The following is a 16,315-nucleotide window of genomic DNA, read 5'->3' on the forward strand; positions in this document are numbered from 1 at the left end:
ACATAATAGAATGGATCTAGAATCCCAAAAAGATGGAGGTGGATCTCGATGTCATATGTTAATTGCAATATAGTTTTTTTTTGGAGACAAGCCATTAATCATGTATGCAACAAGGTTAGTTTCAAAAACTTTGGCATCCATGTGTTTTAATCGATCAACAATAGATTTGATTTTATTATAGTAGTATGTGATAAAAGAGTTACCAAGAGAGATGTTACTGAGTTCTTGATTTAATTGAATAACCTTGGATGCTTTGTTATCACGACAAACCTTTTCAAGGTTTTCCCAAACTTCATAAGTTGTTGCATGCTTCTTAAAAATCATGTTGCGAAGAGATATGGAGTGAGTGTCGTATAGTGATGATTTCACGATGGACTCTACACGAAGCCAAGTGGCCTTCGTAGCATCAGATTCTTATGTAGGTTTTTCTTTGTCTTTGTCGCTTGTTGTAGTAACAAGAGGCTTGAGATGACCATCCACTAAATACCCAATGTAGTGAATTTCGAATACCTCTCTCCAGAAATCATAATTCATTTGATCCAAGTCCATGACACAAGGAACTGCATGCTTGATATTAATTGTAGATGAGGGCTTGTCATTCATGGAGAGAGACATGATGAGAGGTAGAAGAAAAAAAGACAGATGGAAGAAGAATGGTGATGAGAGATTGCACAACAGACTGATAAGACAACATCGACTTAGGGTTGAAGGGTAATGAGGCTATATTGCTCTGATACCATGTAATTGTGAATACATAAGTATAGAAAATGGGCCATAGTAAACATGGGCCGGCCGTAACAGATGCATATACAAACTAATAAAGCTATGCTAACATCGGCGATGATGGCGCGTCCAAGGCGAGCCCTTGGTGAGCTGCACTCCGTGCGGTCTAAGAGAGATATTTTATGAAAGGTTATTCATAATGGACATATAAACTTGTAAAGAAGCAACTTTTTATTTTTTCTAGAATATAATGGTCGTACAATTGTACAAAGAGAAAATGAAGAATCAAGATATAATTAATATTAACTCAAAATGGAATTTTTCAGGCACTACAAAAAATTGACTATCTATATAGATTCATATCATTGTCTTGAAGCTGGACCATAAAAACGAATGCCTCGATGGTTAACTGGTTGTACTGGTCTTGCATTATTTTCTGCATACTGCATTATAATTTATAAACATCAATTAACATCCATTTTATATACCTTAATCAAAATAGTGAACAAGAAAAGTGACATGAAAATAAGATACAATTTACAATATTTTAACACAGCTGATACTTACATCGTGTACAGCCTCTCGAAGCAATTTAACTTGATCTTTTGAAACAGTTCTTATCTACAAAATTAACAAAAAGAAAAATCTTTAGTCAAACATACTGAATAAATGGCTTTTTGTGTCAGTTACAATTACAAACATGCATGGTGATTTTACCTTTTTACTTATGGTCCAAACAACTCCTTCAGTACAAGGAGGAACTGTGAGCGAGCCGATGTATCTATAGTATCTTCTATTACTCATTTGAATCTCTTTAGGATCTATAACTCCACTGTGTCCATGCTCACCCTTTTGGTCTATCATAGCCGTTATATTTACAGTTAACTGCAAGTAGTTCAATGAAAATGTAAATAATTTTAAAAACTATCGTTAAAGGAATTATTTTCCTATCATTTTTATGCAATAACTAGGAAAAGAGAAAAAGGGCTGAAAATAGAAAATGATGATGCTGGTAAATATTTAGCTACCTTTGAAAGAAAATGGTCAGGCGCGCCAATATTGTAAAGAACAGCAATGACAGCTATTTTGTCATCGGCGCTGAGGTGGACAAGATGTAGTTCCATATCATACCTGTTCATATTGTCAAGGAATTTGTTCAACAACTATAAAAGTAATAAATTATTCTGAAAAGTAACAACGTTAATTAATTGTCAAATTGAAAGGTGATATACATATACATATTTCACAATATATACCTTCTGCCATTGATGGAATGCTCCGAAGGCGAGTGCCAATGAGCTTGTTTCAAAGCATACTCGGTGCCATTTATGCGAATTGACCCCGCATCTCCTTCCCATGCAAGCTGCAACATTAAATAATAATTTTAATTATTAAAAACTCTCAATAATTGAAAGACACCAAAACAACATAAAATAAGTATCATAGAAAAGCCAAGATGACGACAATAAAGTGTTCCATTTAAATCCACTTTTTCTTTTCTTGAACTTTTTATACTAATCCATGAAAGGACACTCAATAAGCGAAAAGGTTTATCTATATATTTGTATATTAATTCATGGTGTTCTAGTAAATAATGCTCAAAAAGGTTTATAACGTTCAAATTTCAAAACCCAGCTTTAATAAAAAATATAAATATGTATTAATTAAAAGATAGTGGGAATCTAGTCAAAAGTGACCAAATAATTAGGTAATGCCAGTTGTTGCTACAGTTAATGAATGTCTTTCGGTTTTATCTCTAAACCAATAATAATCCTAAAACAGTAATCAAAAATAATCCCTGCTAAATCTAAGGGAAATGTATCAAGAGTGTATGAAAGATTTAACGAAATTACCATAATATCATGGCCTCTATTATTGATTGTAGCATTAGAAGCCTTATAGTTTCTGAACAGCTTGTTAGAAGTAACCACCATCTCCACCCTCTGACTCGACATATCAATCGGAGATTGCATCGTCCCGTTGCTGCAGGCCGACCATTCTTTCCTTATCTCCCCCCATTTCTCCGGCCCCATATGCCCATCTCTCGCATAATCAAATTCTCTTTCATCCTCTACATTTTCACACACAAGATGATTAACTTTAAAAAAAAACAAGAAGATGGAGAAACCATGTTAGTAATGGGGTTTCAAGTTTCAACCCATGGCTCTCTGTTATATATTATTAAAGTCAAAAAAAATAACCCAGTATATAACGAAGTTTAGGGCATTACCAACTTCTTGAGCTTGGGTTAGTGATGGATGAAACAATATAAACAAAAGAAACCCAAGTGCTAAAATTGTGTTTGATTTCATAGTCTTCATGTTTCGCACCTCAGAGAGAGAAGAGATCTAGAGAGAGAGAGAGAGAGTAGAGTTGATAGGTAGTGTCTGTTGTGAGAGAGAGAAAAGAGAGAGGAATATGTTAAATGTGGCTTCTGTTATGAGTCTATATATAAGGAGGATGATATATAAGAACGCCTTAATATGTGTGCAATGACGTGGAATTTTCTTGTATGGTTCTAGAAAAAGGGGCAAACGGGTAATTTTCGTGGATGTAAAGTTATGAATAAAATATATAAGTGTGAATGAACATGATATCTCATCTTTGTATGTTTATTGTTTTTTTTTACAAAGAGAGAAACGTGTGGTGTCACGTGTTTCCGGGGTTTTACCAAAATCTTGGAAGTCAAAGCTGCAGCATGTTTTCCTTCCAAAAGTTCCAATGTCCAAATGTTAAGGACACCCTTCACAAAGTTAGAAATTGTCTCCGAAAGTTAGGAATAAGATCCGAAATTGATTGATCATGATGTAGTCAAAATCGGGATTTATTTTAGATTCAAGCTTTTATAATGATAACCGACAAATATACCTTCATTGTAAGACTGTGTTTGGCGCGCCACAGCTAGCTGATAAGCTAGCTTATTTTTCGAGTTTTTTCATGTTGTCGTGTTTAGTAAGCCAAAAAGTAGCTGATAAGCTAGCTTTTTGAAAAGCTACTTAGACTAGCTTTTTATGAGTTTTTTTTAAATTTTCCAAATACACCCCTTAATTAATTATAGAAACACATATTCTTACATGTCCTTTAATGTAATTTTATATATTTCAGCTAGCTTTTCAGCTAGTTTTACCAAACGTTATTTTTTATCAGCTAGTTTTTCAGCTATCAGCTAACTTTTTATTTAACAGCTAGCTTTTCATCCATCAGCTAGCTTTTCAGTTAGTCCACCAAACATAGCCTAAATATACAAGGGCTGCCAGATGCCTTGGCTTTCCCAGCAATTTTAGTCGTTCATGTATCTTGGCTCAATTAAATAATTCCTAAACCCACAAAATCTACTAGCCCCCCTTTTATTTAAATGTCTAGTAAACTAATAGATCCAAGGGTCTTTATTTATTAACTAAAGATAGCTTTTATTTTGTAAACGTCATTTTTTGCTACTAATTATAAAGGCTGCTCTTTATTTAATAACTAAAGATGACTCTTTATTAGGTAAACATCATTTTTTGCAACCAATTATGAAGGCTTGGTTGGGGCTGCTATGAACTTTCTTTTAAATCAATACCAAAACCGAGGTAACTTTAATTCATATTATATATTCAAATTTTTTGTAATTTGTAATTGATAATATTATTATGAATTGTAATTTATATTTTTATAATAATAAGATAATCATGAGGTAGATGATACTTCCAAATGAAAATAAAACATATTTATATTCTTGCAAAAATATTTTGATAGCGTTTATGGTCTTTCGAAAATTGACTTTTACAAATATCGATATGGGTTCTATTTAGATGATTTTGTTTTGATAATTTCTCTTTCAAATTAATACATTTGTTTATGTTATTCAAATATAAGTATATTATAATATTTTATTAAAACACCATTTATTATAAAATCTTAACTCCGTCCCTTTGTAATTCATCAATTTTGTCACTTTCCTCCTTATTATTCATCCTCAACCACATCTATTTTCAATTTTGGAAAACTATATTACTTCCATTTTCAAATAAAAAATGTTTCACTTTCGGATTAGGTTAAATATATATAATCGATAATTTATAAATAAACTCAAATTTTGCTTGTTGCAACACTTATTGAAGTTTATCATAAACCGCGGTTGAGTTTATCGGATTTGAGTAGAATCAAACATTAAGCGGCATATGATTTCAACCGATACTAAATGACAATAGATGTTGGATTGCATCTCTTTCATTAATTTAGAACATAGATTATTGTTTTTCTCTAAAAATGTCTATAATTACATATAGATATGTAATCCGTGGAAGTATGAACAATGAGTTTATTTGTTTGCAATGAAAATGATAGATTCTTTTAAAGCCGGAGTTTAGGAACAAAGGATTCCTACAAAAAAATCCACCATCTCATTCCTTTCTAGACCACAATGCCTTTCTTCGCACCTGCCATCCACTGCCCTATCTTTATCTTCCATGAAATCCTTATAATCCATGTAACATCCTGTTTCCTATTATTTCTTATTTTAGGGTCGTGGGCCGGAAGTCGATTGTGTAAAAGCTTTGGGCCTTAAGAGGGTAAATATTAGACCTTGTGGAAGAAGGTAATGATGGCTAAGAGATCCAACCCTTGAATTGTGTTTTGGGTCGAAGGGTAAAAAGGAAAAAGTCATAGGCCAGGTTCTTGCATGAAATATGGATTTTTGTTCGAGAAGTTTTTAGTCCAAGATATTTAGATAATATCTCTTCAACACCTTTTCGTGGATATAAAGAACGTTGAAGACGGAGTTGGAACGAAGAAGTTACGGACATTTGAAGTTATGACGATTTTTGGGTTACACGTGTACGTCGGGCGTACAAGGAGTACGGTGGGTGTACTATAAGTACACTGGGTGTACGCGATCAGTGCCCAAACCTTATTTTTGTGGTTTGAGCCCTATTTAAGCTCCTTAACTTCCCCAAACCCACTCCATTCTCAACATCCACCTCTCCAACACTCTTTCTTGAAATCCTAACCCTAGATTTTGCCTTGTAAGCAAAAAAGAAGGTGTTTTTAAGTGCTTTGGAGTGTTCTTGGTGCACCTTGGAGAATGAGGAACTTATTGAAGAAGTGTTGGTTGCATTGGAGCTTGTAGATCCAGACCTTGTTCACCTTGATCTTTCTTCTGGAAGTATAAAGTTTGAATCTTAATGATGAAATTGTCAGATCTAGCTAGTTTTGGGTGTTATGAGCTTTTGGTCGCTTTAAGTTCATAAAGTTTAGATCTTGTAAGTCTATGACATTGTTATGGATAAAGTTGGAAACTTAAACATCATATTGATTTAGGTCTTAATGTTGGAGACTTGGACTTAATGGATTAACTTGAAAAAGATGCACTTTTGGTCCCTTTACGACTTAAAGACTAGATCATGTTTGTTGGGACTGTTCTAATGGATAAATTTGAAAACTTTATCCATTATGGAGCTATTAGGAACCATAAAAATATGATCTTGGTCCTTCTATCCTTTCCATGAAAGAGTTGTGATGTCTTAATGGATTAATATGTTAAGGTTTTAGCTTTCGGACCTTCCCTAGCCATGGAAGGTCATAAAGGTGGAAAGTCATATACAAATCATAATCTTATACATGGGTTAGATGTTACAAATAGAATACTTACAAATCTTGAAGAACGAAGTAAGGTTCATGATATAAAATCATCATTTTTTTATCGTGACTTGAAATAATCATTTAGATCTTCAATATTAAGCTTTGATTCCATTTATAGATTCCATTATTAAATGATACACATAATTAAGAACATCGACTATGAATCAAATGGTAAATTACAAGTACTCTTATCAAAGCTTTTGCATATTTATCGAATAAGCATCGAACAAGACAATCACTTTAGGGCTTAGCTCAACTAATTTGATGTTGATACAAATCAGGAACGTATTCGAAGGTTAGGACTAATTACATCATTAAGCCTTATATCTTGTAGGTTAATACAATGAATCACATAATAAACTTTCACACTGCTATACAAATCAATACATAAAAATAACACATCTCATAGTTTTGATATTTCAACCCAACAAGTTTTGATGTGAAGCATATTGAAGACCTTTCAGAAACCTACACATAGAAATATGAGGACATATAGGGCCAACATAAATAAAACATAATTTTTTATCCATCAAGATTGATGCAGAGCATATTGAAGATCTAGCAGAAGCTTACATGGAGAAATGGGATAAGGAAAATGGGTCTAGTAGAGTCCCAACATAAAACAAACATAACTTTTGATCATTTAGGAATTTAGAGGCCTGCGATACAACGTCAAGAAGTTCTCTTTCCACAAACTCCCAAAAAAACAAGCAACAACGGTTTGCCTACCCATGTTGTGAAAACCATATTTTTAGGGCCTCAAGTTCAAACAACCAACAATGGTCCCTATGGTTTGCATTTGTACGAGTTTTGGTCCAAATTAGTGGGCTTCCCTAACGAAGCACATTAGTGGTGGTTGGATGGTGGACAGAGGCAATATTTCCCCCCAGGATCAGTTTTTACAATGGTGATTGGTAAGAGCTTCCATTGGCCGGTGAAACCAGTGTATACAAACGAATAGTTCACCAATGGAGTTCAAGAGACAACACCTCAGTAATTTTATTTTTTGGATGGACAAAATATTTTACGAAACCAACTGAAAAATGATTTTTCTACAAATTTTGAGAGGTTTAGACTAGTTTTTTGAAAAATACAATCAACATGGATCATTTTGTAGTTTTATCTTTATTTTATTTTGTTTTAATTTTCATTTTCCCATATTTATTTGGAAGGTTAATTAGAGGAATGTATTGTTAATTTCAATATTTCCAAAATTTCGCATACATACCAAATTTAGTTCCTAAAGGATTTTGTAAGCCTTTCACATACACTATACTTTTTGATCAATAATACTCATCCCTTTGAACAATCATTTGGTCTTTGCTTTTGTTTTGCGTTAGGTTTCATATGTCTATATGAAATTTGAATTCAAACATCTTACATACATATATACACATAATGCACATAAGGGATAGAGATTGTTGAGTGTTATTTATAATGGGACTAAAACAAGATTTGTACATAAGTTCAATTCTAGTTTTTTTAGAAAAAAAAAAAGTCTTATAAAAAGAGTAATTAATAATAATAAAAAAAAAAAAGAATCAATATATATATATCATTAATACGGAACCAAGATCGATAGCATGTACTACAAAATATTTAAGTGTCTATAATGATCCATACATCCATACTATTGTGTCGAAGCTGGACCATAAACTCGAAGGTCTCGTTGATTCACCGGTTGTACTGGTCTTGCATTATTTTCTGCATACTGCAATACAAAAATCAATTTCAACTTACTTGGGGATTAAAAAAACAACAAAATTGACATTCATCTGCTCAATTGACACTTACATCGTGCACAGCCTCTCGAAGCAATTTAACTTGATCTATCGAAACAGTTCTTATCTGTATAAGAAATTAAAATCTTTAGTCAACTTACAAAACATTATGGCTCTTTGTTGTGTTGATTACAAACGTAATGATTTTACCTTTTTGCTTATGGTCCAAACAACTCCTTCGGTGCAAGGAGGAACAGTAAGTGAGCCGATGTATCTGTAGTATCTTCTATTACTCATTTGAATCTCTTTGGGATTTATAACCCCACTATGTTCATGCTCACCCTTTTGGTCTATCATAGCTGTTATATTTACCATCAACTGCAAATGGTTGTTTAAATATGTAAATTCATTTGAAAACTATGTTCAAGGAAATCATTGTCACTATTCGTGTAATAAATACCATTTAAAAAAACCAATAATATTAATCTGGGATGTTGGCATATAATGAAAACACAAGTAAAAGCAATGAAAAATAAGTTGACATTTAATTGAAAGAGAATTGAGGGTGAAAAAAAAAAAGTTAAGGGTAGTAAATGGTTACCTTTGAAAGAAAATGGTCAGGTTTGCCAATATTATAAAGCACACCAATGACAGCTATTTTGCCATCAGTGCTGAGGTGGACAAGATGTAGTTCCATGGCATATCTGTTCATATGTAATCATATAGTCAAGGAAATTGCTCAACAACTAAGGTAATTATCTTAATAATAAATAATTGATTTTATAAAAAAAATATTTGTTATTAAATTAAATAGATAAACTTACTTTTTTGAATTTAACTTTTTTTAATTAAAAATTTATTTGAAATTTAAATATGAAATTTGTACTCTTCATATGAAAATTACTGTATATAAAGTATTTATCCTTTAGAGAAAATAAAGTATTTATCCTTTAGAGAAAATATTATTTTTTAGAAAATGGTAACTGAACCATCTGAACAATATATATTTATACAGGGCTAATTATTCATTTTTTTTTTTAATAATATGAATCCCCATATGCATAAACCCTAACGAGTTATTGTTTTTTTTTAATATTTGTGAATCATCATAGATAGATAGATGTACATATTTTTTATATGTGAAATGCACAATGTATATATACCTTCTGCCATTGATGGAATGCTCCGAAGGCGAGTGCCAATGAGCTTGTTTCAAAGCATACTCGGTGCCATTTATGCGAATTGACCCCGCATCTCCTTCCCATTCTAGCTGCAACATTAAATTAAACTCGTTAATATAATTAAAATCATCAATACTTAAAACACGCCAGCACGCCAAATAATAAAATTCTATAAAAAGTCAAAACCACCAACATGACAATCATAAAGTGTTCCATGTAAAATTTTCATTTTAAAAATACGAAAGTTACCAACATATACTTATTCATCATGTTAACAACTAAAATCATGATGTTTTACGAAATTCCATGAAACCAAACTCAATAAGCAAAACAGATTATATTAATTTTTTCATTCAAATCTCAAAACCAACTTTTTATAAAAAATAATTAAATTATCGAAAGATAGGTGGGCATCTAATCAAAGGTGGCCAAATAATTAATTAATTATATTAAGTAATATACAAGGTGTATATTGTTCTTACCATAATGTCATGACCTCTATTCTTGATCGTAGCATTACGAGCCTTGTAGTTTGTGAACAGCTTGTTAGAACTGGCCATCATCTTCACCCTCTGACTCGACATATCAATCGGAGACTGCATCGTCCCGTTGCTGCACGCCGACCACTCTTTCTTTATCTCCCCCCATTTCTCCGGCCCCATATGCCCATCTCTCGCATAATCAAATTCTCTTTCATCCTCTACATTTATACACACACAAGATCATTAAACTTTAAAAACGAAAAAAATGGAGAAATTAACCATGTTAGTTATCATGTGGTTTTTAGAGTTTCAACCCATGGCTCTCTCTCTGTTAGCTAGATATGATCATCAAGTCAAAAACCAGTATATAACGTCATAACGAAGTTTAGGGCATTACCAACTTCTTGAGCTTGGGTTGGTGATGGATGAGACAATATGAGCAAAAACAAAAGAAACCCAAGTGCCAAAATGGTCTTTGATTTCATAGTCTTCATGTTTTCACACACGTAGAAAGAGAGGGGGTAGAGAGTTGATAGGTAGTGTGTGTGAGAGAGAGAGCGAGAGAAAAATGAGACGAATATTTTATATGTGGCTTCTGATATGAGTTTATATATAAGGAGGATCATATATGTATAATACGCACAAAGAAGACCTTTATGTGAGTGAAACGACGTGGAACGTTCTTCTATTGTTCTTGTATAAGGGCAATTGGGTAATTTCGAGTAAGTAAAGTTATGACTGAAACACAGCTAATAATAAGGTGTGAATGAACATGCTTTCTTTTTATGTTCTATTGTTTTTTTACAAAGAGAAAAACGTGTGGACGTGTCATGTGTCATGTGTCTCCGAGTCCGAAGTTTTACCAAAATCTTTGAAATCAAATCTGCATATATTTTCCTTTAGAAATCGAATGCCCATAAGTTGGAAATTCTCGCCGAAAACGATAGAAATTAGATCCGAATTTGATTGATCGTGATGTAGTCGAAATCATGATTTATTTTAGATTCAAATTTTTTATGTCACCTCCCATCCTTAGCAATATTCTCTCTTTCACATCACCGCATATAATTAGCCACTAATTAATCAAACATCTTTTTCATCTGGTCAACCAAAACAAGTTGTACAAATACCAAAACAGAGTAATACCAATACCAACTATGTAATGAAAGCAAACAAATTAAGGATCATCAGGATACCTATGACCTAAATTAGGCAATAGCCTTTGTACCAGGACACCAAGAATGGTGTTCCCAGCGGTACCACATCAAAAAAAAAAAAAAAAAAAAAAAAAAAAAACTCGTCCTGCTTAGAGCATAACGACCAATTTATATTTTATCTGTCAACATTTTGAGAGAAATAATAATTATTATTTTTAAAACAAATATTAACTAAACAAAAAAAATATTAAGTAAAATTTCTCAAAACATTACCTAATAATACAAAAAATATAGCACTTTTAATTGAAAAGACATAAAACTTTAAAAAAATATTTAAATAAATAAAATTATATCTAGTATGTCAAAGTAGTCACGGATATGACAACGTATCGTGTCCGGCTACACGATCTCTGTTGAAAGCAACACTTCTTGTCCTTCGATGCGAATTTTTCAACGTTATCAACCAAAATGGGTAAAAATATCAAAAATATACAACAGAAAACCAACCGAACCACTAAAGTTTACAACCAACTTGTTAGGTTGTTAGTATTGTACCAATTGAACAATCTTGGTAAAGTAATGGACATATTTTTGAACATCATGGTAATACTATACCAACCAATTATATATATATATATATATATATATATATATATATATATATATATATATATATATACACACACACACACACGTAAGTTCCTTTGAGAACCAAAAGATTTGTGAGAACTTGAAAACTCCTAATCCGCTCATCATTCTTCAAAATCAAAACTACCAATAGACTCCTAGACTAACGATTAAGACAAATCCATGGTCCAAAAAATGATTTGATGAACTTTTTTTTATTTTGTTTTTTTTTAAATGTAGATTCATGCATAATCAGCAGTATATATAGACTGTGAATATGCACAATCAGCAGTCAAATGAGCTGTTAATAAGCACAATCAGCAGTCATATGGACTGTTGATGAGCGCAATCAATAGTTATAACTGTTAATTATGCACGTCCACAATCCATATTACTGTTGATTGTGCTCATCAACAGTCCATATGATTGTTGATTGTGTATACATGTAAATTTCCAAAAAAAAAATAATAAATAAATAAATAATGTCAACTATTTTTTTAGCCTACATATGGTTTAGATGCACCATTTGAAAAAGATTAATGTTTTTGATAGGTTTTATAGGTTATAATTAATACATGTGGCGAAAACAACTTAACCCTTAAGTTCACATTCAACCTACTTTGGATCTAAGTTTTCTCTATTGAAAGCAATAAACAAATGAATATCATAAACCCAAAGGCAAGCCTACTATAATCGAAATTACTAGGACTGGGGTTTACATACCTCTTTGATTATTGTTGTAAATAATCAATAATTCATTTCTTCAGTTTGTTTGGAAAGCCAACGCCACAATTATGATGTCTCTAATGGTTTATATACAAACCCTAGCTATGGAAAACTTGAGAAGAGAGGGGAGATGGAAGCATAAGTTTTGCTCTTCTAACTCTTGGAATTGGGGCTGTAAACGAACCGAACGAACACGAACGAGGCTTGTTCATATTCGTTCGTTTAAGTTAGCCGAACAAATGAACGAACACGAAAAGATAAACGAACGAATTTCTTGTTCATGTTTGTTCGTTTAACAAATTGCATTGTCCGTGTTTGTTCATTTATATTCGTGAACATGCTAAACGAACATAAACGAAAGAACATAAATGAACAAAGATAAACAAACATAATTTAAACATAAATGAACATATTATATAGTAATGTATTCAAATACAATTAAGCATATATGAACATTAAAAGAACTTATATGAACAAACATAAAAAAAAATATAAACGAACAACATAAACGAACGTTCACGAACATAATTGAACGAACGAGATCATTGTTCATGTTCGTCCGTTTAACTAAACGAACAAGAATTTGTGTTCGTGTTTGTTCATTTATTAAATAAACGAACATAAGCGAACTTCTCACCGAACGGTTCACAAACAGTTCGTTGAACGTTCGGTTCGTTTACAGCCCTACTTGGAATACATGGGATAAAAATAGGGAGTCCAAGGAGCCCTATTTATAGTTAATAGGAAAACCTTAGAAACCACAATTTGAAATAAAATAATATTATTTCAAATTTAGTTTTATCTAGTTTCTTTATTATCCACATAGGACATTCTATAAACGCTATGAGGCTCCTAAATTTCATTCCCCCTAGGAAGGATCTAGAATCATTCCAATGTTCAACTGTTGAACAATTACAACCTAAGTTCTTGCACTTTTAATTAATCCAAAAAATAATTTCAATTAATTATTAATTACATAACATTATTTCTAGTTATTATATTAATAAATCATTTGAATATATATTGTGCGGACGTATGTAGATGGTTCTATTCTATAAAAACGACTAAGAGAATATGTTGTTTGGTAATTTGAATACATTCAAACTCACATAAATATCGTCATTATCATGCATTCTCGCTAATTTGTATTCATTTTTGTTTTCACGCATTGTTTTTCACTCATTTTTATTTTTACAGAATACGGTTATCGAGAACACATTATGATAGAATAAGAATCATAAAAAAAAACGTCCATAACACCCCTATAGACAATTTACTTAGTGAAAATGGGAGATAATGATAATAGTTATGTAAGTTTAAATGTATTCACATTACCAAACAACAAATTCTCTTAGTCATTCTCACATAATAGTATTGTCTACACGTCTGCATAATTGATGTTTATCCACATATGAACCTAACTAACTAACTAACTAATTAACTATATATATATATATATATATATATATATATATATATATATATATATATATAATTGTAATGATAGGCGAAATGTCTATGTTTTATTATTCTAAAGGTGGGAGAAAAGATAAAACTAAAATAAACCGGATTTTTAATCCGAACTTAAGATTTAAGTTTGAAACTCATTTTATTAAGGGAAGGAATTAACCCCCCTATTCTGACAGGGGAGAACAGGCCATTCGGTAGGGGGATTCTGAAATTGCAGAGGCTTGATTCGACCAAGTCGTTGAGTATTGGAAACAGGCTATAGCACTTACTCCTAGTAATTACATTGAAGCGCATAATTTGTTGAAGATCACTAGACGTTTCGAATAAAAGACGATACCATTCTCTTTATTTTAGTTATTATTGAATTTCTAATTTAGATTGTTTTAGATATTTTTTGTTATAATTAATTGTTTGTTGGCCCCATCAGTCAAATAAAATAGATCATGTGTGTGTAAACAAACAAAATGGTATATTTCAATTCAATTGTGTTTAGTGTTTATAGTTTTAAGAACATAATATACATCATTTAGCAGAATTACTCAATAGTTACTACCATTGTAGCATCCGAATCCTTGAGGTACTTAAATTCTTGAATTTTTGCATTTTGGAGGAGGCTCACAACGTGAGCCATAGTGGTCATGATGTGAGAGTGCCCATTGACCATTTGACCCGTATTCTCGAATCTCAAGACGTGAGGCATAAGGTCTCACAATGTGAGCCAGGTCTGATGACCCAAAACCCTAATTTTCGAGTATCTAATGGAATGAGAGGTCTAGGATCGCCCATCCTCAGCCTCTCTCACTTTCTAGCCCCCTAAAAACCCTAATTTTGGCCACAACACCATGACACCCATATACCGCACCGTGGGGAAAGGTACGATGTAATTTATCTCTTAAGATGAGCTCTCTTCGTGCCATGGTGATCTATACACCATGTCGCGGTGGTTGCTTGACGGCAACGGCTGATTATTCCAGCTTTGGGACATTTTTGTCCTAACTTCTAACTTTCATAACTTCTTCGTTTCTAGCTCGTTGTCTACGTTCTTTATATCCACACAAAGGTGGGAATATACTCTACAATTCTATTAAGTCATATCTCACTGACTTAATATGATTCTTAATCTATTAAGTCACAATGTTGGCCTAAAAAGCATAAAATCCCCATTTTATCCTTTTGACACAAAATGCATCTTCCTTTGCATTTTTTCTCTTAAACTTACTATTATAACCTTTTTTAATTGACTTAAACTTTTATTTGTCATTTTCATGAAGTCACAACTTCATATTCTTATCTCTTACTCATAATTGATCAATTTTGCACTTTTGGTCAATATTTGACCAAAAGTCAACTTTCTCTAAATTTTAGGTTCTTACAACTTATATATTAGAGATTAGGGTTTGGTGGAAAGCTTGGGCCAAGGGTATGATGCAGAGTGTGCATCTTAATTTTCCTTATATATAGGCATGGATCGTGTTACAAAGTAGCTTAGTCCGACGTAGTCCTTTCTCGTCAACAACAGTTTATAGTATTTATTGCTTCCTTATAACATTTATAAGGTTTCATATTAGCATCGGATCCTCAACTATTCACTATTTTCCATGATTGTATACCTTATTAAGTTCATTTAATGGTGTTGAAATACAAATCCTGGTATTCCTTTTAATGTCATTGTCGTTACCAAGACTTAGCAATGGGGTCCTACTCTCGAAAGAGCAGGCGAAACGGGGGATGCCCCTTGTAGGTTGTAAGGGAAACATGTTGGAAATAGTATCGAATGTCATTAACTAGTTTGTAATATTTTTAAATAATAACAAGGTCCTTTTGGGTTGACCTCATGACACAATTAGCAATAAGGAATTGGAGAAAAATATAAGTTGTTAAGTTATTAAGTAATTAATAAATTAATTGGAAATTATTTTGGTAATTAATTAAAAAGTTTTAATTAATTGAAAGCTTGAAATATTAGTTAATTTTTTTAGATTAACTGGAATATGTTGGATTAATGTCTAAGTCCATAACTATAATTGGTAAGACTTGACCCGACCCGGCATGGTCCATTTGGGTTGCATGGCATCATGCATTTAGATAGACTATAATTGAGAGAAATAACACTTAAGGATTATTAATATATTATAAGTTCTAATATATTAATAGTATTATTTAAATAGTATTGATCCAGAATTAATTTAGAATTAATTAAGTGATCAAAAGAAGACTAATTAAATATATGGGTTGATTGTGTAAATCATCCATACTTGTATAGTGGGCTAATGCTCTATGGATTATCAAGTTGGGCTAAAACCCATAGGATGCTCCATGGTGTATTTGAACCCATGGATCCATGGAAATGGATGGCCATGACCATTAGGGTTTACCCTAATTGTGACACTATATAAAGATCATATCATTGGGAAAATCGGCCACTATGAGTGAATGATAGGGCAAGCCGATTTTATGAAGTGTTCCAATTTTTGTCAAGTCATTCCATGTGTATTTGGTGTTGTGTGAACCATTTGAGGTGTCACACTTGGGGCACTAGGCACTCAAGCTTGATGAAGAAAATCTACATCAAAGAGGTATGTAATTCTAACTTGATATATTCATTT

General features: G+C 32.2%; 2 protein-coding genes across 2 annotated transcripts; both read right to left on the reverse strand.

Moving 5' to 3' along the window:
* Window positions 1-936: 936 nt before the first annotated feature.
* LOC145089999 (carbonic anhydrase Nec1-like) lies at window positions 937-3,158 on the reverse strand. The gene is made up of 7 exons (XM_079028363.1): window positions 2,954-3,158; window positions 2,577-2,794; window positions 1,980-2,086; window positions 1,752-1,854; window positions 1,441-1,608; window positions 1,291-1,344; window positions 937-1,166 (listed from the first exon to the last, which is right to left on the reverse strand). Exons 1-7 carry the CDS (start codon window positions 3,042-3,044, stop codon window positions 1,086-1,088), a joined length of 822 nt encoding a protein of 273 aa, XP_078884489.1. The 5' UTR covers window positions 3,045-3,158; the 3' UTR covers window positions 937-1,085.
* Window positions 3,159-7,872: 4,714 nt separating this feature from the next.
* Window positions 7,873-10,316, reverse strand: LOC145090004 (carbonic anhydrase Nec1-like). Its single transcript, XM_079028367.1, has 7 exons — window positions 10,127-10,316; window positions 9,730-9,947; window positions 9,230-9,336; window positions 8,668-8,770; window positions 8,277-8,444; window positions 8,140-8,193; window positions 7,873-8,056 (listed from the first exon to the last, which is right to left on the reverse strand). Exons 1-7 carry the CDS (start codon window positions 10,221-10,223, stop codon window positions 7,976-7,978), a joined length of 828 nt encoding a protein of 275 aa, XP_078884493.1. The 5' UTR covers window positions 10,224-10,316; the 3' UTR covers window positions 7,873-7,975.
* Between the last annotated feature and the right edge of the window lie 5,999 nt (window positions 10,317-16,315).

The sequence above is a fragment of the Lactuca serriola genome, chromosome 1 (assembly GCF_051521515.1).
Source record: "Lactuca serriola cultivar US96UC23 chromosome 1, Lser_US96UC23_V15, whole genome shotgun sequence".
NCBI lineage: Eukaryota > Viridiplantae > Streptophyta > Magnoliopsida > Asterales > Asteraceae > Lactuca > Lactuca serriola.

Coding starts and splice junctions, on each gene's coding strand:
- LOC145089999 (XM_079028363.1), bottom strand. CDS start 3,044: ATGAAGACTATGAAATCAAACACAATTTTAGCACTTGGGTTTCTTTTG. Junction 1,609..1,751: donor CTGACCATTTTCTTTCAAAG/GTAGCTAAATAT, acceptor AACTACTTGCAG/TTAACTGTAAATATAACGGC. Junction 1,345..1,440: donor TTTGGACCATAAGTAAAAAG/GTAAAATCACCA, acceptor TTAATTTTGTAG/ATAAGAACTGTTTCAAAAGA.
- LOC145090004 (XM_079028367.1), bottom strand. CDS start 10,223: ATGAAGACTATGAAATCAAAGACCATTTTGGCACTTGGGTTTCTTTTG. Junction 9,948..10,126: donor AACCCAAGCTCAAGAAGTTG/GTAATGCCCTAA, acceptor GTATAAATGTAG/AGGATGAAAGAGAATTTGAT. Junction 8,057..8,139: donor TTCGAGAGGCTGTGCACGAT/GTAAGTGTCAAT, acceptor TTTGTATTGCAG/TATGCAGAAAATAATGCAAG.